The sequence below is a fragment of the Oxyura jamaicensis genome, chromosome 11 (genome assembly GCF_011077185.1).
Source record: "Oxyura jamaicensis isolate SHBP4307 breed ruddy duck chromosome 11, BPBGC_Ojam_1.0, whole genome shotgun sequence".
NCBI lineage: Eukaryota > Metazoa > Chordata > Aves > Anseriformes > Anatidae > Oxyura > Oxyura jamaicensis.
In genome coordinates this window covers 3285587-3310548 of record NC_048903.1, presented here as the reverse complement: position 1 = coordinate 3310548, position 24962 = coordinate 3285587, and the positions used below count along the sequence as shown (strand labels likewise).

Genomic DNA, 24962 nt, shown 5'->3' with positions numbered 1-24962 from the left:
GATACAAGCAGATTTTAGCAGGGAAGTAAAGAGTAAAATCTCTTTGCTCATAAATTAGCTCCAAGTTAGAGCACTGTGAACATTTCAGTATAAATCTTTTATTCTGTACCTCTGCACCTGTAGATATAACCATGCACTCGTGTACCAACCCCATCTGAAAGATACTTGCAGATGGCATTCTTATCAGGTTACCTTCAGCACAATAAACACAATTGATTTTTCCACTGTGTTAGCAGTTCTTCACTTTACATTATTGAAAGCCACACTCCCCAATACATCTAGAAAGCTATTAAACATGGATTGGTTATAATACTATCAGATCTTTATTCGCCCACAAAATGAACACTGCAGTGGATTTTAACCTGTTGAAGGCTTTCAGGGCTAATAACCAAACCCTGCAAAAGCACTCAGTCTGTTTTCACATAAGATTAAAAGGGGAAACAGCTAGACAGGCAGGGTAAAACTCTGCAAACTCTTGTCCAAAGGGGAAATCTCACCTGGTAGTACTGCCGGTGCTAAATAAACCTATTTGCACTCACCAAATGACTTCAGAGAACTTATTTGCACTAATTGACAGAATACATGACTCCAGCATTTAAGCCTGGTTTCAATTAGGGGGAAAATCCCATAACTCGATTCAGGAATGTGAAAAGTTCCTACAAACACAGGAAAGAATATTCCTAAAATTGAGAGGTTTGTGGATTTTGCAACCTTACAGGGCCTCTGTGTGTGAAGAATGAAAATATTTCTTTTTAAATAATTCTAGTCCTTGAAAAGTTCTGCTCCATAAATTCCAGCCATGCAAAACTGGATGTGGTCTCTGGAAATTAAAACTATCATTATAATAAATACTGCTAAAATATATTATGTTTCTGGGGAACACTGGCAGCTTTTAGTACTTCAGAGAAAACTGTGTCTCTGTTCAAGGGTTGCTGCACACAGGCAGTGAAGTCCTGAATTCACGGGGAATTTTTCTTTTATGAAGTTGAAATGGTTGAGAGTCAAGGAAACACATTCTTTCTCACCTTTTTAAACCTTACAAGTAAACACTAATTCACCTTCCTCATCTCTCTTTGGAGTATTTCATTCCTCCTCATTAGTATTTTAATCACTGCTGGCAAATGCAATGCTCTGTGGAACCTGAAGGGTTTAAGAATACACACATTACATCCTTTTAGGTGCTCAGTTTTGAAATTAACTTCATCTTTTTTCAAGTGTTGAACTGGCCCTAGTTTCTCTACTTCAGAAATTAAAGATCATGATTAATACCTTGTCTGTAAGTCCATCATGAATCCTACCTAAACTCTTTGCTACCTATGTGCACAGACCTCTCAAAGCAGTAAAAGAATCCAGACGCCCAGCTCCACATCCCTTCCTCAGGACAACGCAGCCCCACAGCAGAAGCACCTTCCCATGTTTCCTAATCAAAGTTTTATGAGAAGAGGCCCTCCTGAGTTTCACACTCTATGCGGGAATACACTGCAGTATTACAAAAGGGAAAAAGCACCCCAAAGAGAGCAACAAGAAATACACTGTTGTTTTCAGGTACATCTGGAACGCTACATATGCTATCTGTAATTAGCAAATGCCTCAGAATTTCTGCTTAATTTTCTTTTTGAGAAAATACACCACTAAAATTAATGCAGCAGGTAAAGAAGTAGTTCCCAGAAACAACGACTATTCTAATGCCTGTATCTTTACAGAAAATGTAGCTCCCTTGCTCGCCAATGCTAAAATTGTTATGAATCCTATTTAATTAACAGAGTATGACCTGAGTAACTGGCATGAGCTGAGCTGCTATAGCCACCACATGGCCCACTGTGAAAATGCCACAGGAACTTCTGCAGAAATTGCAGTGGAAGTAATATACCAAGTTCATGCGACTTACACAGCCCTGCTTTCTCCCTAATTTGGAAACAGGCAGCATCCTCCTAGACCCCTATGTACAATCCCAAGGTATGCAGCTCATTCAGAAGGGTATTTATGAAATGTGGAAGTAAACTAGAAGTGTTCCTGAAGTTCAAGGCGAGAAAAGCTTTTGCAGTGCAGAGAAGCAGCTTTACAATAATTGACGGGTTTTAGAGCAAGCCGAGGGAGAGTTATTGCAGTTGACACAGCATCGCTTCTAGCTTGGTTTTATTTCCAGAGTCAGCAAACAGGCTGTCATATACAAACATTTGGAAAGAGAGAGCAATGCTGAAGCATTTCAGTTTATGTAAGGTTTTCAGATAAACCAGGCTGCCAAGTCCAGTAACCAGACAAACAATGCCACTTGCAGGCTGAAATGAATCACTGCACCAGCCACCCTGCAGCGAGCATTAAGGAAAATCACCTTCAAGGCCAAAGCCACACTTCCCCCCAGCAAACCCACAGCCCCAGAACAAGCCTGGGGACCAAAGGCAGCCCAGGAAGTAGCTGCATCCCTCCAAGCCCTCATGCAGAAAGAGAAACTGCCAAACAGGAGGCTTACAGGATTTTGTTCTCTCTCTGTCACTTACTTTGGGGGTAACACAGGCTATTCAGAAAAATAATGGGTATTTAAAACAAACAGAAAACATATTTTGGGGGAGAGCAAGTGTGAAAATGCATTTGCAAAGGCATCTCTTTAAAGAGAGGAAGAAGTCACGCTATCTTCCATGACTCTGCCATATACCCACCATTTATACTCCATACCTAAGAAGGGGAAGCTGCTTCCCTGAGTTTGTCCCTCTCTCCCCCTGGTTTCCCTCAGGCTCTGCATTTTAGCAACCAGCTCTTCCAGCAAAGCAGGAATGTCATCCAAAGCTGCACAGCCCTCAGCCAGGGGGGAGAGCGACTGAGGCTGGTTCAAGGCATTTCCTCATTGCAGGAGGTGAGTCCCCCACAGTAATTCCTGCCAGTCTGAAGAGCAAAGATAGTCTTTATAGCAGCACAGTGTGCTGCCAGTAAACCCCTGCTCTGGCCCTCATCTCAGCAATGTCTCAGCCATGCACTATTTATACGGATAATGGGTTGGAATATTTATTCTCCTAGCCACACGCATTGTTAGACTTCGTTTTTTTGAACGGGCACCACCTGAATGCAAGTTTCAGTGGTCATCTTACTGTGATTCTCTATGATAATTCAACATATTAAACTGTTTATTTAACTCTATAATTATATTTCCAAAGTGTGAGGCCTTCGGTAGCAAATGGGTGTCCGAGAGAAGCTCCTGCATCTCCTTAGAGACTACAGCTCTGTTGCATCTTTGAGAAGCCAGCACTGGTCTCGTGTCCCCAGTTATCCCACCCTATGCATCACCCAGCACTCACCGCTGGGTCCTGTGGGGCACCAGCATAGAGTTGCACTTGGAGCCCAAAAATTCTTCCAAACCAAACATTATCATAATTAGAGAGGCATAACAAAGGTAATTTTTCTGCTATTATTTGCAAGAAGAAAAAAACAAATCACCAGAAAAGGAATCATCATAGACCAGGTAAGAGATAAATTATTACTATGACAGAACTACTGAATTCCATTCCAACACTTGGGCATAACTTTCCACAGCAGTGAGAGACATCAGGATATAAAAACAATTCAAAACATAGACCATGCTCCTGGCAAGGTCTTTACTGCAGCAGATGTTTGTCAATAAACATAAATTTAACTGTACCTCCATGCCATTTTGTTATTTAGTGGTATTCTTCAGCTGTAGATATTTCACTTCTCTGTAGATTCATCTATTCTGCCTAAGTTTCTAATATCCATCATGATCTATATTGGCAAGACTGCTCCATTTCCCTGATGGGATAGGTGCATTCTATCAACATGAACAAGTTTTATGTATACTGCAGTCCTGGTGGCTATTTGCAAACATACTTCCAGTTTACCAAAATGCAAGACTCTTATTTATTAGGGGAAAAACCACTGATCTAGAATTAAACACAACAGCCTTACGTGACAGATGAAGATGGGATGTTCTTTTCTTCCTTTCCACTTGCACGGCACTTTAAAACCCCTCCATCTTCACTCTGACTTTGGGGAAGGGAGGGTTAAAGCGAAGCCCCCCTCCCCACCCCAAGTGCTTTCAAACAGTACATGCCCTTTTCAACATAAGCATGCTCCACAACATCCTGCCTGTGCTTATGCTCAGTATTGGTTTTGTAGCTTTTACTCCTGAAGGAATGTTGTGATAGTTTAGCCTGAACTCCTTCAGTCTCCCCTCAAATTTCAGCCACTGATTACTGCAGTGCTGTCACTTTCAGAGAAGCAACAACTCTTGATTTAAAAGGATACAAAATATGGAGAATGTACCACATCCCATCACTGTCTTTTTAAGTAGCTGTTTCCACAATGCCATGAATGACAGCTTATTTTTTTTTTATCCAACATAAAGGATATGAGGAAACCACAGGACATGACTGGGTTCCAAATCATGCTGTTTACGAGCTACGTGCAAACATACAAACCCTGGTAGCTGAGTGTCTATCCAAAGGCCTGTATCAGACCTCAAGAGCTTAAGAGTTATGCTGTTTATACAGAATTTCATCCCCGGTATAGACTTTCAATGCATTTCTCTATAGCACTCTTTACCCTTCACGATAATTGACTGCAGATGTGCCTCAAAACACACTTCACATTAGTTGGTTGATGGCAACTTCATTTTATAATATTGACTAACTCAGGCTTCCACTGGTGCCTTAAGCAGAAGCCAGAACTACTTGATCTTCCTACAGCCAGAGGATTCAACAGCATTAACTTCACATTGTCAGCTGGGCAGGAGAAAACTGAACCCTATTCCTACAAATTACCACCTGACAGAAATTCCTATGCTACCATTTAAACTCGGACCCTGCAAGCTTGCACTCAAAGATCCCCTCCCTTTCAAGAGGAAGTATTTCCCCAGCACTTCCCAAACTACATCGTTTCTTATCCCCTTTGCAGCTTGACTTCTGGTAGCTGATAAGTGCTCTCAAGCCACAGAGGTGGTTGCATTTTGATGCACTATCCCTCTACCTTTGTCTGTTAGACTATGACATACTGTTATGCTTTAGGACATCGTGTCACCTGTTATTCAAGTTCAGTGAGAATAAATAATACGACTATTTCTATTTAAAAAGGAAGAAAAAATGTGCTTCCACAATGCTAACGTGTCCACCTTTTCAGGCAAAGACATGTATGAGGTCTGGACCAGCCTTCAGAGACTCAGACTCAGGAAAATGAGTCCTCATTAGAGGAAGAAATAAAAAGAAGCTCCACCTTCAGCAACATTCAGTGTTGCATGTGATCAACAGATAGCAGAATAAATAATTTCAAACCAGATGGATTGCCAAATGCTCCATGTTAATCCCTGTTCCTTTTATCAGTTCCAGCACGTGTCTACAGCAAAGCCTACTTCTCACCTCTCCAAGGCTCCTGCTTCAAAGCAGCACAATGAATCAGAAACAACACAGATTACATACAAATTCATTTTCACTTTTTTCTTATTACTTGAGGAGTCAGTAGCATTTTCTTTCCAGAGTATCAACACCAGATTTACTCAAATAAATGTATAAAGGCTGTTTTCATTAAATGCATTATGGTTAAACAAAAGGGACAAACAATTTCCTGAAGAGCTGAGCACAAATACAAATACAGTCTAGAGGCATGGGTTTCATCAGTCTAAATATTTTCAGTCAAAGCAGCTCTGTATGCAATTAAAAATAAAATCAGAATAAATCCCAGCACTTTAACATCAAGTAATGCCCATTCTAAAAAAAAAAAAAAGAGCACATGTACTGAAGACTCAGCTGGATGGCGGGCAACAGGAAGCTGTGAAGAAAAGCTCACAGGAATTCAGGTAATTCAGTAATACTCATACATTTCTCAGCATAAGTATTTTTCATAACTAAAACCTGTTTATTTGCATCTCTATACCAAGGAGTGGTTCAAGAGCTTTGGGTAATCACACGTCCTACTTCAAGGCACATTATAAACATGAAATTAATCCACAAGGCATGTCTGGGGGTTTGCTAGGGAGATGAGTGTGAGGCATCTGTTAATCCCCCCCTCGCATGGCAAGCCACAGGTGGATGGGGCCACATCCCTCATAAATACGGAGCTTCTTAATTTTGGTGCAATTAGGGGTGGCTGGTGGTGGACTACTATTGCTAGCCCAGAAGCCAACAGCTTTCTGATCCAGCAGCACCAACAAACTAACTAGTGTCATGACTCTGCCTTTGGAGAACATGCAGGACAAAGAAGTCTCCTTTTCAGAAGTCTCCTTTTCAGAAAGGCCCAGTTGGGTACCCAGCACTGAGAGTTATTTACAGAAATTGTACAATTTTTTACTGGAGTTCTTCCCAGAAAACATGATAGGAACTTCTGCACCTGTGGCAGCAGGGTCTAGTTTATCAGACAACACATTCCTACATGGATGACGATCAATCCAGCATGCAACAGCACAGCCCAGAATAGCAGTTAGCTTCTTCATCGCATCAGTAAGACTTCCGCCCATGCTGCACCATGGATATGCTCAGTGGCATTCGGTAAGATCACTGTGTCACAGGACATCAGCAATTCTTCGCATTTAAAAAAAAGAAGCACAACAAGCTAGAATGCTGTTGTATGACTGCATGCTAAAATCCCTGATTCTTCAACTGAAAGTTTCTTAAATGGGATTATTCTTCCCACAATGGCATTTAAACTTGGCCAGCAGCTCTGTGCTCAGCCATGCTATGGCAGAGGAACCTCCTTATGCTCAGGAGAACCTCCTCATTCCAGACTATGCGAGCATTTTTAGAGGTTTTGACATACAATTCAATGCATATACACAAAGACAGAACATTTAGTTTGAGATAGAAAACAGAAAGCCAAAATCTCAAGAATAATGTAAGATTTCTCCAATGCTTCCTGCCCTCCTTCGTTGAGCTACTTTCTTCTATGATTATCTCCAAGGGAGATGCCTTAGGTCTGTGTAAAACAGTGTGAAATTTTATTTAAAGTGTGTTTGTAAAACTTAGGCCTGTGAAAAACAAGTGACTTTACTTTCAAAGTTAAGCAGTGCCACTGCTGGTTCTAGCCCCAGTGAAACAGGTTTCCTAAACCAGCTTGGGAATCAATCCAACCTCACAGAAAAAAACACCAGGAGATTTAAGAACATGACAACCCCAGGCTTTTTTCTTTAAGTCTGCATAACTAAACAATCCACACAGCACTGAATATAATACAGGTAGCAATACTATTTTTATTATCATCCTACTCCCTTACAGTGTTCTCTCTGGGAAGAATTAAGGAGGGGAAAAAGAGGGCTCTGCATGACAGGTAATGGTTGTCTTACCTGAAAAACTCCACCAAAGCTCTAAGAAACTATGCAGAGGAGGGTAATACAAAAGCATAAACAGAATAAAACCGAAGTGGAGGCTATGCCCTTCCTTCTGAAAATGTTATTTGAGTGATATTTCTGCAAAGAATGGAGTCACAAATTGGCTTTGTTATACTGTTCTTTTTACTTGACTTGGTTCCTAAACTCACCCTCAAGAAACCTAAGTGAAGCATGTTGAAATGGCTACCAAGGAAAACCAGGCATATTTGCAAACATTTGTCAAACAGTTGCAGATATATTTTCAAAGTTCCAAGGCTGTAAGCCCGATTTCTGGGGAAACTAAAAGCAGTGACTGCAAAAGTTCATTAGTTACCAAGGGAGATTTCAGACAAGGACAATGCTGGCCTTGCATTTAAGAAAGGAAGTCCTTTGACACCAGAGATAGCTAGCACTGAAACACAGCTGGCAGCAAAGCATTAACACCTCCGGCATCCAACTCGAATGCACTAATGGTTACACTTACCCTTGCCAACCTCTGAGCAGCGTTCTAAGTGATACTTCACGTACAGTAAGTGGATAAAAATGCTATCAAGGAGAAGGTGAATAGAAAGCATTCTGATGGAAAAACCTAAATGCCTTCTACTAAGGCGTGATAAGCACTCAGAAATAAATCTTGAGCCGTACCAGATCTGCTAAGAGTGAAGTAATAAAATCTGGAGTAAGACATAAAACAAGGAGGAGGCAAAATGAGCTTATTAGTGCCCTTTTGAAGGCTTTGGCTTCCTCCCTTCTCTCATTTTCAAAGCTTGAAGGTACGTAAAAACATCGCGAAGATCAATTCTCTATGGCATTTTTGCTCTATGGCCACGAATGACAATCCTACAAGCACAGAGAGGTTTCGGAGATTTTATTCCATATCTCATGGCCTCAACTGTGTTTTAGTCTGCTTGTAGGATTTACCACTGTGGTGAGAATACATTTTTTAAAGAAAAGGCAAACAGTGCTATTTACATAGAAAACACATTTCCCTGCCTACTGAAACATAAGCTCTTAAGAAAAGTGTTTACTGAAATTTCAATATAATAAGGCAGAGGTTCAGTAGATTTCAGATATTCATGGCAGCACATTTTCCTTGAGAGGTTCTTTGTTTTGCTTTATCATTCTTGACATTTCATATAGCACGTTATGAGCTTTTGCAGAGGAACACCACTTCCACCAGAGCAGCACGAATTGCAGGGGTGGGGGAGGTCCATGCTAAACATTATTAAAAGATCTTCCTTTTCCAAAATCAGAAATGAATGCAAAGGCATAAAGCCGTCTGGAAGCACAAATCCTTTTAAAAACATCAGAAATGAGAGATACTCTCATTTTTATTAAGAAAGTCACCTGCCTAGTTCTACTTATTATACAGGTCTTCAATGGTCAGATGAGCACTGCACCCTGATTTAAGGAGGAAGTATGCAGAGTTTAGAAAAACTTGCAAGATTTTTGTCATTTATATGTCAAAAGAATCCAGATGACCCAGAGCACAGCTTTGCAAGACCAATTCCAAGGAGTTCAGCCCCACACTGAAATCAAAATCAGATTTTATTTTAAAAATGTACATTAATATTCACTTTTGTAGCAACACTGAGATTAACATTACTTTTAAATCATGATAATGGCAGCTTCTGGAAGTGATTTGTTGCTCTGCCTCTCCAGCCCATTTGGTGACTGCTTTGATATATAAATTGTTAGCAGATCTACATACTCCAAAATTCTTCAGAGCAAAAGCCATGCTTCTTGCTTGACTTAATAACTGTCAGAAACATCTCCCAAATATCAATACATATTAAACTACACTTACATTGGGATAAATCTCCACAAGTTGTTTCCCCCCCATGCTCCCCCTTTCTTTCTGTTGGGCTTCTCCCCATCTACCATCATTTTTCAATCAGTGGTGCACAGTATTTGTAACTTCTTTCATGGATCATATGATACATTTTAATGGCACATCCTTTGTCCCATTAACTTTATGTTCACTTGCTGCCAAAATCTCTAGGCTGTTCAAGCGTTCGCTTTTTTTCCCTCCTGTAGGTAGCACTAAGCTAGCAGTTTCCTTAAAATTTTGAGGTAATAAATTCCTAAGTAATTAACTGACATATCAATCTGTACTACACCATTGGACTACCGGGGTGAGGACTGGCACTGCATAATTTAGCCTTGCAGAAGTCCCAGATCCCTCGTTTTGGAAACTCATTTATTTCCCTAAAGCTTCCTGACAAAATGGCATGATCCTCTTCAAACTGAAAGCAGTGACAGAACTGCCACTGACCTCACTGAGGACAAGGTTCCACCACCAACCCAATGCCTTATGATTTCAGATTGTTTCTGTACAAGTCACAGGCATTAAGAAACGTGTCTCCACCTCAGAACTAAAGAACAGAACCACAGAATGGTTTGGGTTGGAAGGGACATTAAAGATCACTCAGTTCCAGCCTCCTGCCATGGGCAGGGACACCTCCCACCACACCAGGTTGCCCAAAGCCCCATCCAGCCTGGCCCTGAGCGCTGCCAGGGATGGGGCATCCACAGCTTCTCTGGACAGCCTGTGCCAGTGCCTCGCCACCCTCAGAGTAAACAATTTCTTCCCAATATGTGATCTAAATCTACCCTATTTGAGATTAAAATCGCTACTCCTTGTCCTGTCACTGCAGCCCCTGTCAAAGAGCCCCTCCCCTCCTTCCCCTTTAGGTACCGGCAGCCTTTGGGTGTGCAGCAGTAGGTAAAACCGCTTGGCACTGAGGTAACACTTTTTATTGCAGTGCATTTTACAATTGATTATGCCTTTCAATCCCTTCTGCAAGACAGCCACACCATACTACAGACTGGAAAAGCAGCCCAGAGTTGCTGTCATTTACCCAGGGAAGCACTGGTGAAATTCCAGCACCCAGCCCGTGGAGCTCCATGCTCCTCCACTGCTGGGAAGAAGCTCACAGGTCTCCGTAACTCATCACCATTTCTCTTTATGACAAGTGAGCTACAGCTCTATATTCCTTTGTTAACATCCACGTTTGTGCTCTGATTCTACTGGAGAAAAAGAGGTTGATAAACTGTTCAAGACACAATCCCAGTCTGTTGAACCTGCCTCAGCACCCCAAAGCTCTTCCAAGCCATCTGGAGAGAGTTTAGGCAGTATTTCTAGTCCTAAAGCACATTTCCAGGCTAAATTTTTTGAGATGAGAAGCTCCAATACAAAGCACCTGCAGCCAGTAGCAGAAATTTCCCTGTCACATGCACGCTCTTCCCCAGAGCTTCCTCTGCCTTTTAGCAGGCCACCAACTTTGGCTACAGGCAACAACAACGAAAAAAGCCCAAGATTTGTTAATGCCTGACTAGCAACAGGTCCCTGCAAAACACCAAGTTTTCTACCAAGCCTTTTCCTTACTCTTCATTCCTGCTTTCTTGTAAGACTGTCATTATTTCCAACCTTCATGCTGTTTCCCTCAGAAAAAAATAAAAACAATAATTAAATCCAAAAACTTTTAACCTGTACCCCAATGTTAACGGCACCTCTCTGTTATGTACCTCATAGCAAAATTCTATCCTGATCCCTACATCGTATCAGCCTAATCTATGAGTACCTGGGTAGAAAAGACACTGCTGTAGTCCTCAGAGCTCCTGGGATCCCAGCTGCCAAACAGCACCAGCACCTGACCTTGCTTTAAATTACCCAGCTTTATCGCCATCAGCACCACATTTGCAGCACTTGAGAAGTCAGGGTGTGCTTCAGGGCAGATTACGTTACCGTTATTTGAGCTCACCCACCTGAATCTTACTGCTGCCCTTGTAATCTTGCAATACCTGTCTTACTGATGGCATCATGATAGCCTCAGTATTAGCACTTTAAAAGGTATCCAGCAAAAAGTTGTCATTTTTTTTCATCTGGCCCACTGTAAGAAGCCCCCAGACTTCAACAAAACTGCCTAAAGCTGGAGGACATCTTCCTAGAGCTGCTAGATAAAAAATATGTATTGCGTGTCTTCCATTCCCCCTTAATCATAGTTTTAGTATCTCACTTGCCTAGATGCCTCAAGCTGAGTTGCAGACAGTGAGTTGGTTGGAAATGCTTGTTCTTGTTTTTTCTATCTCAGCTGCTCTTGATATATAAAAAGAGCTGGCGCATCTGCATACTTGATCTACTATTGTGGTGTGCTTAGAACTTTAAATATGACACAAATATGACTTGGGTATCTTTCTGACGTATGGATGGAGCTCTGGAGGGCACGCAGTTGTGGTAAGAATCATATTAAGAAATACAATCACGTGGTTTTGGTATCTTATTTTGGTCTTAACTGAAATAGCCAAAATGCCTGACTGTACTGAGAGAACCTCTGTGAAAGAGCTCATGTTTGGAGTTCCAAACCCAGGAACTCCTGACTGTGACAAGACACCCATCAAAACCCCTTTGGCTTTGGAGTTGAGAAAACACAGTGAGTGAAGAGGTCATAGACCTTGTCTGGTGATTAAGAAAGGAATGGACGACACTAATTTAATTTAACCAGAGTGAGTGAGATTGGGGTTTCCACCCTAAAATTCCTCTCTCTTCTCTTCCAAGCTCTGCTCACTGCCCAGTCACGTTGGTGCTTGCATTTCAGTAGCCAGCAGCACAGACAGGGTGCTATGCTTGAGGATGGATCTTCCTTTACCCTGCAGAAACCAGAGGTGAGGATGGGCGATGGTCAGCTGGGAAAGTTCCTCTGGGCAGAACAATACAAAAGAAATGAGCTGAGGATAGCCCTGCTTGCTCACAGCTCCTTCCTACCATGGGCCTGAGGTAATGAGACGCTGGGCAAGGGGCCAGACAAGCCTCTGGATTCCTGCAACCAAAGGCTGCTCAAAGTTGTTGAAAGACAATATAAAGGTGGTTTTGTTTCAGCCATTTGAGACAGCCCCAGAACTCCATCTGGACTGTAGAAAGAGCCTCAAGGGTCTTGGATTTGTCTCCTTATTTAAAGGATATATTGTAAGTCACATCATTTGAGACACTGAAACTCAGCTGGGCACTGTACTAACACCTCAAGCAAATGCCTCAGTGTTGCTAGAGACTTGGGACATTTATTTATTTTTCATATTAAAACACAGACTGAGAATATTCTTCAGAGGCCATACTATATCATAAATAATTAAGAATTTGCTCTAATACCGACAGCTTAAAAATTGCATGGGCTGTGTCATTGGAACTTGAGAGCTGGAAGGAATCCAGCCCCTCCAAATAAAGGAGCTGGAAGGAACTCAGGTAACATCAACAGAGACATACAGTAATTTAGTATATTAAACCTGTTCTTTATTTCTTTCCTTTTTCCCTATTCTACATAAAACTCCAGAAGCTATTCTACCATACAACATAAAACAGAAATTACTGCAGAGAGGCAATGGATGTGCAAGTGAATAAATATACATATTTAAAAGGATAATAAAGTGCTCATAAAATTGTTTACACAAATAGAGAAATCACAGTGCTAATGGCAGCTCCCCATACTGACATTATCAACACATACAGACTTCAAGTTGTGGTCTTTGCATTTAGATGAAGTAATATTGCATTTTGTGGGGAGTTTTAACAGAAGAGGTACTTTGATTGAGTCTGAAAATCACATTATTTGAGGCACTTGACATTAATCTGAATGTAATGCTTGTAAGTATACCACGAAGAAAACATTTGCAGTAGGGGAATCCTCTCAATAACCTTTCCACATCCAGTTTCTACTGACAATAGGATCTATGGTGGCATGAAATGAACAGAGCCTAGCTTAAACTTCCCACAAAACAAAAGAAACTTGTATTTTATACAAGTCTCTCTATGTATCAGTTATCTAACACTAAGCTGCTTTTTGTGACATTTTGCAGTAGCCTACTGCTCACTTGATTGCTTTATAGAGGCTGAGTAAAGATGACTAGGGATTTATCGCCCTCTTGTGAATAGGAAAAAGGTTGCAATCTCTCAGAAAAATGAACATGCACAGTTGTTACTACTAATGAATCCTGTGGTTAAAAATATATCTATAAAAGTAATAAACATAAATTTGGATTGCTAAAGGTAGACTCACTGGTCTGCTACTTTTAGCAGTGCAAATTTATGTTTATTAGCTGTACAGATATAATGGTAAACCAGGGGGTCGACCTTTAGTAACCAAAAGAACTTTATCAGAAAAGGATAGATTACAAAATTAAAAAACAAACTGAAATCAGACCAAACCAGGTATTTTTTCAATTAAAGTAGGGAGATAGCAATCTAAATTCCCCAAAATCACTGCCTACAGCACTGATCTCAAAAGGCACAGCTTGCTCAAAGGTGAGTTAACCTTTCCTGACTACAGCCGCAAAATATCCTTCAATGTCAAAGCAAACAGGATGATGAAAAAAAGCATCTATTTTGCCATGCTGGAGAAGAGGTGGCCTTTCAGTGACAATAAATGATCATGGGTCTGAGCCCACCTTTGTTGCAGTCCCTACTGAAGTCCCCAGAGAGAGGTATAGGTACGTCTTGGCACGCACAGGCCCTTCCTGGGTGCACACACAACACATCGACTGTATTAATACAAATTAATTCTTCTTTTCTATCACCACACCAACTAGCCAGATAGCTTTCTCCTGGAGTTCTTCAACAAAGAAATCTTACCAAAACTCTCTCCTGAGATTATTAGCAGACTGTAATACCAATAAGCCAAGTGCCATTTGATCATGAATAACAGAGGACTCTCATTATGAGAAGCAAAAATTACACTGTCTTACAGTAATCCGGGAGCATGTGTCTTGGTTCTACTGCCTTCCCTAATTTACAATAAACAAAGCATAAATCCTATCCAAATGAAGGCATCTACAAGTCCTACTAGCACAACATAATAACCATTTCCACAAAAAGCTATGTATTAATAACACTTAGCATAATAAATATTTAAAGTGATACTGCAGTAAGGAATACAAATTCACCTATGTCTTTCCTGTTCTTAGTTGTGAAACTTAATAAACACAGCTTTATAGCTACTATATTTAAATGCAATTAGTTCTATATATTTCCAGCTTAATAAGAAATAATACATATTCATTTCTGCTCATTAACAGTCAGTATATAACTCTTAGCTAATGAACATTCAATTACGCTCCCTGAATACATTGTGGGATAAATTCTCTTTTTGTTGCTCATATCAGTTCACTTCAATTCAGTTGCTTCTAATTAAAATTCTTTTGCTTCATGTAGACAAAACTAGTTTTTTTTTTGAGTCCCTGGAGACTTCTTTAAGAGTTGTTTTATCTTTATGTACAGTCAGCTCCCTAATTAATGCTTTAAATAGGGTAAACTTTACTGAGGCTCCTGGGTTCAGTTCAAAGGGAAAAAAAAAAAAACACATTAATTTTATATCTCATTCTCACGCAATTCACTGGAGTCTCTCTTTTTCTTGTAAATCTACTTTTTTCTTTTGTTTTCAAGTGAATTCAATAATCAGGGAAGGTGCCAGCTTGAGAGCACTGGGAGTTGGAGATCCCCCTTCGTCAGTCTATAGTTTTCCCTACCCAGAGAAACAGAAGAGAAATTCTTGTCAAGTTGTCCAGTTTTGCAGCCACCACAGGTGAGGAGTATTTACAGGAGGATTCTCCAAGGGGACAGCCCCAGTAGATTCCCTGAGATAAATACTACCTTTATTTTCAGCTGGCATCAGCAAAGCCCAGTTCTAATGTATGTTTTCCTAACTTGTTAACTGAGCTAGCTCAGCAATCTATCTGCCTGTCTAGGACCTAAAATCTAACACAAGTCCTACTTACTCCACCGGAACCAACAACATGCAAGTTAAGCATTTACTCAAGCGTCTGCCTTTGTGGAGGTCATTATCAGGTATGACTTGCAAACTGAAGTGGCTAGGTTCTTGCCTCTGCTTTTACCTGCCTTCTGTCAGTTAGCAATGCAAAGAGGAAGGAGTTCAGCAGAAGCAGATTCAGGGCACTCTTAGAGGTTTCTCTCTCTAGTGTAGCATGCCAGGACACATTCTTGACTATTTTACCTATACCAGAGAATGGGTTGGACTTCCATACTTAACAGACTGGGGATGGCAACTCCCCTCTGACAAAAACATCTAGAAATAACTCTCAAATGTAATGTCTCATTTACAGACTTAAAGGCAAACATTGTGTGAACTCTATGGGCACCAAGAGAGATAATACTAGGACAGAAAGTTCAGTGTTTACTGAAAAAGGGAAAGTGGCGGAGAAAGGAATTCCTGTTAAAAGAAACATCTAGTTATCCAGGAGAATCCTTAGCTTTAGAGGTGGTTCAGTTTTATTTAACATTAAATGAAAACTCCAAGATATGTGCATCTCTGCAACTGACTTGAAAAGAGAAAAACAAAGTGGGAGCAGGGAGGGGTTGTGTATACATGCATGCATATGAACGCACACGTGTGTGTCTGCTTGGATGGACTCTGTATGCCTGTCAGCACATCCTCTGGTCCACAACTGCCTGTGCACTGTGAAAGGAACAGGCCAAAACTGCTTCCCTTGTTTGAAGTAGGAATGAAACAGTAAATTCTACTGAGGGACGTGCAGATCTACATCCTCAGCAGACTGAAACTGATTGATGGAGCCCTAACAAATTACACCGTACATTATCCAGCCCACTGAATGTTCCCTTGGATGGCATTTTTTATTGAGTGTTAAGTAGATATTAGTAATAGTGACTGTTCAGTAATGTTTGTTTCACTTACCTTCTATAATCAGATTTTTTTTTCCCCTAAGTCTGCCACATAATTTGTCGTTTATCAGTATAGAACTTGAAACTGTAGAGGGTGTTTCTGATTCCTCTCTCACAGTAAGTATGCTGTCTACTATTGCAGCAGATACAGACTGCACAACAGGCCATGTTTACCCCTGTAGACATCATCAGGGAGACAAGTATGTCCACAGTGCTTAACAGTAAGCCTGAGTCTGCTTGGAGCCTCATGCAATGCTCTTCTGATTCTGATATACAATTATCAAAAATGTTTTTTGTTTGTTTGTTTTTTCTTTTTTTTCTTTTTTTCTTTTTTTTTTGTGGCAGCCTGCCGCAGTACTATTAACATAGCATGTTACTGAGGTTTTGTGTTGCATGACTGAGGCAGGGTCATCCCATATGCTTTAAGGGTATATGGCTTACCCAGATAACACTGGAAGACTGTGCCACGTGGAGAAAAACTAAGGTGATGTGACTTACATTACACTATTTGGCTTCACTGGTCCCTGAAGAAAACATGTCATCAGCTGCAACCAGATTTTCTCTTGGAAGGAATTAGTCAGCATTCCTCCAGGAGGTGAGTGGTGACTTAACTTGTGTTAGGGGACCATGGCCTGGAAAAAAAGAAAGAAAGGAGAATTTAATTGACAATGAAAACACACTAGGAATCTTTTTCTGTTCTCATACCCATTTTGCACAAGAAGTTCACATTTTATATCACAGAAAGTAAGCCAATAATCAGGATGCTACTTTGCATGAAGAAATTTTGTCACTTGTTCTTGAGGAAGGGTCGTGTTTTTTTCCTCACGAGCAGTTTACTGATATTGGGCTGATTTTTCTGTGCAGAAATATTACACGACCATGGCCACAAGAGGGGGCATTTTGTTCAAAAGCAAACGGAGCAATTCAAACACGAAGGAGGTTTTCAGTTTCTGTATCAAAGAACACCTTTGTGAGTGTATTTTATAAAGTTAAGACAACAGGCCTAACTGAAGAATTAAAGATGGAAATGCTAAAAAGGGCAACTTCATTTATCTTCTGGTTCAGATTTGGAATTGCTAGTGGAAGATTTAGTTCACAAGATTTCCTTATCCTGCAATGGATGATTTAGTCTACCCCACACTTTACAGAACTGATAAATACTGAAAATACGTATAAATTACTGTAGTTTTATTAAAATCATTATGATAAGAAGATATGTTGGAGTATGTTTTTACAAATGCCACGGAAAATAAGCTGTTCCAAAGGCAGCTCTGATGAGAGAATGATCACAGTCCAATTTAAGCTGTATATATAATTTATACCAAAAACAATAAAGTTCCATAAACTTTTTAAAAACTGTGACAGTTTATATGAAAGAAGAGTCCCTGTCTACACTGTGGAAGTGTTTACTGGGTTGTCCTCTGTCACTTATATGATTCACCTGGATTGAATACAGAAGCTACACCTGCTCTGGAGCCACCATTTTTACAGTTTCTAAGTAGAATCAAGACAATATTGGGTAAAGCTCTTTAGGGAAATCACATGCTTTCCTACTGACCTGCAAAAGTAAAAGTGTGTGTTCAACCTACAAAAATAATTAGTAACAAGCTAATGTTATTACTCCCACATTGCCAGATACACATTCTGGTAAAATAAAGATATCGAAACGATTCCAGAGATCAGCATCATAATACCTTGGTGGTATTTTGTGTTAGTGGAACACGGAGTCTGTGAGTTCATTCCACCACAGACTCACAGACCAAAATGGATTTATTATTCAAAAGAGAGACCAATGTCAGTTTAGGCAAAGGATCACACCTTCTCACATTCTGAACATTAACACATTTTTCTTGCACTATTTGTATCTTGGTGCTTGCTTAAGCGTTTTCATGATGTTATGGCTAACCAGCCTTAGATAAGTAAATATTTATAATCAGTATCACTGTTTTTTAACAAATGTACAAGTTACCAGAAACAGATTATTTTACATAATAAAAGCATCATGTCTGTAAAACTAGATGCTTTATTATTTCCTGTTTCTAGAGGTAAGATTGTTACAACCATTTAATAAGGACAAATGCACTGTTTTATTCTTAGAACTTTGTGTTGTAAATGACAAGTAATTATTCAGAAGTGGATCTAAGAGTTATCATGACTTACAGCGTGAGTCACAAGGCCAGGCTACTGAGATAAAAGCAGGGATGTATAAACATGTTAGACAGAAATCAACCCTTCCTGCCCAATCAGTAGCACTGGTCAGTCCTCCTAGTGAGTAGCATTTCCAGTTTGGGTACTTCAAGACAGGTGTGGACCTATTGGAGAAAAACCAGAGAAAGGTATTAAGTATAATCAGATACCTAGAAACGATGACCTGGGAGAGAAAACCTGAAAGCAATGAATTGTTGAGCCTAGTGAAGGCTTGAGTAAATCACAAAAGCACTATACAAGAGTGCAAAAAGTAGCTGCAAAGAGGAAAGAAAACAGTTTTCATACCCACCAAGTGAATATAAATTGCAAAGAGACTCTGCTCAGATATAGAAAAAATGTTTCATAAGATAACCAGAGAAGTGCTGGAACAAATCAGCGAATCATCTGTCAAGAATGATGGAGGCAGAACTAATCTTTCTGCTCTGGGGTTTCCCTCTAGGCTTACTTCCCATGATGATTGTGCTGCACTGGTTCAGACTCTGGTTTTTCAGAGGCCAGTGCTGATTCCAAGGACGGGCAGTCACAGGGTGACACTGGAAGCCCGCCAAGGGAAATCCTACATTCGTCAAGCTTCCACCATACGCAGGCTTCAGTTAACCCAAATACATTATTTTGATTATTCCTTAAGCACCTGCAGATCAAGCCACAACTGAAAAATAATTTTATAATAATTAATAATTACTAACTTTGAGGAAGTCATGCCAAACTGGAAACTGAACTGTGAGGTTTCTATAACAATTTTTAAAGGAAATACAAACAGTCCAGTGACAGACTAAGGTTGTGTGAGGAAGTATCCGTGTTTTTGTGTGAAGAACAGATGTGAGGCAGGAGGGAGTGCAACAGCAAAGTGTCTGAACCAAGGCCACGGTCTGGAGGCCAGGAGCCACCCGTCCCTGAGAGCAGCGCTCTGGGGGCTCACCGTCACAGTCACAGCAGATCCAGCGGGAGAACCCACAGGCAAGCCTCCTCAACACCTTCAGTGCTGAAAAAAGAAGCAGCCACATGAACATGAAGTAATGTGAGCGGTGGGCAGGTTGGTGGGCAGCACCTCCGCCTCAGCCACCCCTGCCTCAGGAGCACGGCCTGAGCACAGCCTCCCACTCATGGCCATGTCCATGGATGCTGCTCATGGTGTGTCTCTGCAAGGTGGCTGTGCCAGCGGAGGCTCTGCCTAACAGAAAGGCCTCGGTGAGCCTCCACACCTCACCTCCTCGTGACCTCAGCTCCTGGCCGCTTTCCACAGCGGGGAAACGCACCCTCCACGCGAGGGAAAAAAAAAAAAAAAAAAAAAAAAAAAAGCCTCCTGTTGTACACCCCGAGCGCATTTGCCTCGCTTATCTCTCAGATAACAGACGTGGTGCTTGCCAACGAGGCACACCACCCACCCCTCAGCACCCGGGGCTGGGCAGGGGTAGGAGGACAGCGGGCTGGGGGCGGCTGTGGCGGCGGCAGGGGGGAGCCCGGCGCCTTCCTGCTGCCACCTCAGGGGACGGGCGGCTGAGGCGGGTCCGGCGGCTCCATCTTGCTGCCCCTGAGGGCTCCTTCCTCGTGTTGGGGCCGGGCCGGGCGGGGCCGGGCCAAGGGCTGGGACGGGGGCAGGGGCTGGCACAGGGACAGGGACGGGGACATCGCGGCCCCCCCGCCGGCAGCTCATGCGCAATCAGCCGCCCGGTGGTGGCGGCCGGAGCATGGCGCCGCGGGTGCTGCCGCTGCCCAGGCAGCACTCCTTCTGCTCGCCCGTCGTCCCCAACCCCTTCGTCCACCCGGGCCGCCTGAGCGCCGGGGCCAAGCTGCGGGTAAGGCCGGCGGTGCGGCGTGCCGGGAGAGCTGCCCTGCCCTGCCCTTCCGTACCCTGCCGTGCCCTGCCGGGCCGGGGAAGGGCTTCCCGGAGGGGGGCGGCTGCCCCTGCCCCGGGCTGCGCCCCGCGGGCCGCCATTTCGCGGCGGGGCTGCGCGGCCCTGCGGCGGCTCCCGGAGCCGGGGGGGAGAAGACCAGCGACCGCCTGAGGGAAGGAGGGAAGGGAGGGAAAGAGGGAAGGGCTCCCGGACGGCCGGGGCTGCCCCCCGGGGCTGTAGGGCAGCCGCCGTTGTCCCCTGGAAAGGGGGAAAGCTTCCAGGTTAGCAGGGCCTGGGGCTGTGGGCTCAGCGCACCGGCCCGTCGACGCCAGGTTTGAGCTCCTGATGCGAGGTGTGCAGCAAGCTTTTGGCAAGGGTTGTGCTGTCCCTACAAATAACACGTCGCTTCTGGAGGAAACAGAATTCCCGCATCCCCACCCGCAAAAGTGAGATGCTGTCCGTGGTGCCAGACGCCTCTGGTGCTCGTGGGAAGACGCTGACAGCTGCTCTCTGAAATGATGCGCTGAAATAGCAAATAACGTGCTCTTTTTACAATAATCCCATTTCAGACACGTATCTCGCTCTAAGCTGATTTTAAGCCTACTTTGGGGGAGGAAGGAGTCCCCCCTTCTTAGTTGCATATTCCCCAAAAAATGGGTATCCCCACCTCCCTGCGTTACTGCTGCTGTCGCTGGGTGAATTGAACCAGGCTCCTGCAGTCCCACTACAGTGCCGGACCACGCTGAGGATACTTGCACAACTCAGAAAGCAAACAGTATTTCTGGGCATTGATTTCAAAACGTCTCCACTTTAAAAACTGAGGAGATGAACCAGCCGTGAACTGGCATCTCGGTGAGGACAAGGAGCATAGCAGCGCATAGGCAAACTTTCAGCATTTTCTGCTGGTTGTTACACATACCTAAGGCTGACATGCAGCTAAATTTTATGTTCCATATAGCTCTCCCTCAAATTATAAATGGTGTTTACCCTGAAGGTAGCTAGTTAGAGGAAATTTGAGAAAGGTGGAAACAGTTTCCAATCTTCTTAACCCCTGTGTTTTACCAGCAGCCTGCAGCACAGCTCAAGTGCACCTGAATCAGAAGCCGTAGGCATGAACCCCGAGGTACAGGTAGCAGTTTCTTAATGAGGTTCCAGAAATGGACAGTTCTCTCTGCTGGCTGCTCTTTGTAGAGGATGCATAAACTATTTTTAAAGGCTTGCAATTTTAAGCTTAAATTACCCTTTTATCTGTAATAAATATACCCTTTTTCCTTCAGGAGGAAGGGATGAAAAACATGGTATGTTTTAAAGCAAGATACCCTCTATACGTAACTCCACAATGTACCTGGAAGGTGAAGCAACCCAGCTGGGACAGAACCCAGCACTAGTGAGCTTTGAAGCAAAATTGCAGTCATCACTACTTGACTGCAGTAGTGAAAGGTTACACAGTTGTTGTACACAACTTAAACAGAAAGTACCCAGGTGATTCCTAATCTGGGGAAAAGTTCTTTGGATGACTCAGGATAGTTTTATCTTTGTAGTTACTGCATATTGAAATGAGTAGATCTGATCCTACTGAACTTTAAACCTGTCTTCTGTACGTTTTTCTCCAGAACTTCTTCTTTTCTAACCTACCTTGACCTTTCTCTTTTTTGTCCTTTTCTTACCCTACTCTGCAGCTGATGGAGCAGGAATCAACTCTGCCTCATTACACAGTGACCTAGAAAGCCAATAGCTTGCATCAGCACATCAGTACCACCTGTGCATCTGCCTAAAATAGATTAATGAATTTATTAAAGTTTTGAGGGAGGAATTGTTTTGCTTTTGCTACTGCATCCTTTATTTTTTCATTGTAGGTCAGTGCATACATTTACTTTTTTTTTTTTTTTTTAAATAAAGTAAAAAGGTATTTTAAGTGAAAACATGCTGATTTATGCTTATGCTGCCCCTTCCACATTATTGAATGCAGCTGAAATGTTGAACTGGGACTCAAGATCACGTTACAAGAGGACATACATAGTGGAAAAAATAGGGATCTGATTCTGGGAGGCAAGCAGGGAGTCTTGGTTGGTTTAACTTGCTACCTGAATTTTTCAGATTCGCTGTGACCTGTACCAAAAGAGCAATAAATCCCCAGGGCCAAATCTCTTACACCCAGCTACTGAATCCATTTCTGTGTATCCAGAGTAGTGATTTTTTTACTGACCCTGAAGTTACTGTTACATTTCAGTAACTACTTAGATATAACTTCTATGTAAAAAACATTGTATACTTCAAGAAGGATCAAATGATACCTGAATGTATGTCTGCCCTGGAAACATGTTATGTGGCAGTGCTTAGAGAACATAAGCTGCAACACCTGCTGCCTCTACTTATCCTAATTTACACTGCATATCCACTGTCAAGTTTGGTATGTTGTTACCGTACCTTTTGTAACACAGTAGAGAGTCCTGAATGCCCAAAATTCCTGTTAATCCCTGTCACTATCACAGGTTTAGAGACTAAAGCCAGAGCCTCCCCTGAAAATTGGCAAGAGGGCAGTAGGAAGATATTACAAAGGAAGAATGAAGGAGTTGGGCAGCCCGTGGGAGGACTGTGTCAATGAAAGGAAAATTAGAACCAAGCTACTGAATCTAGGAATTGGATTAATAATACTTGGATTAATTGGATTAATATAAAGATACGTATACTCTGAATGTCCTATAATCATTTGTTCCTTTGGAAATGAGAGAGGTAATTTAAAATCCTCTGTATTGCTTAATAATCACTGTTCAAGTATTTAAGTACAAACAAATTTGGAAAACTTATTTATTACTCAAAGCCTTGCGATTCCTGTACAGTAAGTAGTCATTGCTGAAAAGATATCTAGAAAGGCTGAGTTTGCGAGAGGAGTGCTGTTGTGCAGTTGTAGACTTCCTTTTAAAATAATAAAGCTCACAACTTGGCTAGTCCAAACTCATTATCTGATCTGGCATGACACAGAGAAACTTGTGTGTGCCTTCACATCAAAATCTACTTGACTTGCTGGCAGTTTGTGACTACGGACCATTCAGATTTAAATTCCAAAATGGGAACTTAGCAGCTCTCTCCTCGTACAACTATTTATTTGATTAGAATTGGTATAAAACTTAATGAATCAAATTCTTTTTGTAGATTTACATAGGCTGATACCTCTCCAAAAGATAAGATGAAAATCATGCAGGCTTTTTACCTAAATTCAAAGGTGTGTTATATATTACTAGAAGGTCTGCAGAACAATAGATGTTCTTACAGAATTACAAGCTAAATGCTTATCAAAATGTGTAAGCTAAAACTACCACACTTCTCCTTGACTAACTTCTGCCGTGCTTCTGAACTGGGGGAGCTGTCAATCTGTGACCACCAATGCAGCCCTATACTAAGTTCTGAGGGACTTTTACAAGCACAGCTCAAATAAAAACAATTATTCACTATAATAATTCTGCTTGGGTGTGCACTGCTGTGTGTGTACACATGCAGAACTGATGCTCAGCATGCCCCGAGCTGGCCGGGTGCCAGAAGGCGTCGAGCTGCTTGCAGCCTGCCGGGAATGCTGCGCTGTGACTTCCGCAAGGTATCGCAGCTCTTCTGCCTCCCAGCCTGGGCTTGCTCAATGCACGTAGGGCTGTTGTTGCACCACAGACTGCTAACAACCTTGTGCCAATGCACCTCCTTCCTGGAGCTGTGCATGGAAAAATGCAAGGTGAATATTCTTTAGTAGGGGCTGGGGGTAATCATTGAGGATTATTTGCAAGCAGTGTTATGTTCGGTTTCTCCTTCCCCCCCCCCAATCCCCTTACAAGTGTGTATGAAGAACTGAGGAAGCGGTGAGGAGCAATGTCAGCTTGGGGCTGTTTCAGACCGGCTTTGCTACCCAGTGTGGTTGTCTGACCGTAGCAGAACTCTCTCTAGAGTTTCTTTGCTTCGAATTAAAGCGAGCTAATAACAGCTTCCTGAGTGCAGGGAGAAAAGGGAACTAAGATTTTTCAATTCATTCTGAAGTATTCAAGGAGATTCCAGCACAGAGTTAATAGCCAGGATGCTTCACACAGACAGGAGGCAAGAAATTAGTCCCCGAAATCTGAAGGGCCTTGCTGTATGTGTACTGCAAGCGGTGAGCAGATGACTTCCAAAGGCCATCAGCCTTGAGCTGCTACAACAGCACTGGGAAGTCCAAACGCATGCCTTAAACCACAAGTATAATTTTACCAAAAAAAAAAAAAAGCCTAAGTCCTAACTAGGGGCGATGACGTTACGTGGCCTCTGCACTACTCCAGGCAGTCGTACTGAGGATCACTTGCAGCAGTAGTGTGACTCAGCACAAGATCTGTCATTTCAAAAGGAGCAAAAGTACATTGTGATCATTTTAGCAATCCCGCTTGGCTTGTAGACAGATGGCAGCTGGTGACAGAAGGCTCCAGAGTGGAGCCTTCAGCTGGTCAGATGAGTCTGACCTTGTTATATGCTGCAGAACAAGCCGAAGTATAAACTAAGGCAGGCAAACTCTGTTTACCCTCTCTGTCTAACAGTATCCGAGCCAAAAACACAAACAATCAGATGTTCTAATTCTAACTGAACTGGGAACCCAAAAATATTTTCTGAAACACTAAGAATGACTGACTTCCCCATATGAAAACAGGAATCATTAGTGCTTTCATACATTAAATCATATGGCAGTAATATGAATATTTCACTGTCCATAAAACGTAACTGCATAGATATTGGTAATTCCTGTTGATGGTATTTCTTGAGATTTTCCCCTCTTTTTTCAGACCGTTCTTCTGGGGATTATTTTGCTACCTCTCCGTATCATATTTATTACATTCATTTTATTGCTGTCATGGCTGGTTGCATCAATTGCAACTTACCGTCACCATGGAGGAGGATCTGTGCCATTAAAAGGATGGAGAAGGTA

The 24962-nt window shown here is 42.2% G+C and overlaps 1 protein-coding gene and 2 long non-coding RNA genes across 5 annotated transcripts in view; 1 reads left to right on the top strand and 2 right to left on the bottom strand.

The window, feature by feature from the left end:
* The window catches only part of LOC118172922, a 256732-nt gene that overhangs the window by 73811 nt on the left and 157959 nt on the right, over positions 1-24962 (bottom strand). The window contains exon 3 of the long non-coding RNA XR_004753897.1: positions 16428-16618. This is a non-coding gene — a long non-coding RNA (uncharacterized LOC118172922). The remainder of the gene's footprint in view (positions 1-16427; positions 16619-24962) is intronic.
* On the bottom strand, positions 10043-11014 carry LOC118172927. Its single transcript, XR_004753903.1, has 2 exons — positions 10885-11014; positions 10043-10588 (listed from the first exon to the last, which is right to left on the bottom strand). It is a non-coding gene; the product is annotated as an uncharacterized LOC118172927 (long non-coding RNA).
* The window catches only part of LPCAT2 (lysophosphatidylcholine acyltransferase 2), a 30018-nt gene continuing 24738 nt past the window's right edge, over positions 19683-24962 (top strand). Inside the window, exons 1-3 of one of the 3 annotated variants that reach the window (XM_035337124.1) lie at positions 19687-19990; positions 21709-21885; positions 24820-24959. Coding sequence is in view for 2 of the 3 variants with exons in the window: in XM_035337122.1 (XP_035193013.1) it covers positions 19847-19990; positions 24820-24959 (284 nt within the window). In the remaining variant the exon portion in view is untranslated. Of the gene's footprint in view, positions 19991-21708; positions 21886-22561; positions 22763-24819; positions 24960-24962 lie in introns of those variants that run through there. The other 2 variants (XM_035337122.1, XM_035337123.1) reach the window with 2 other exon arrangements.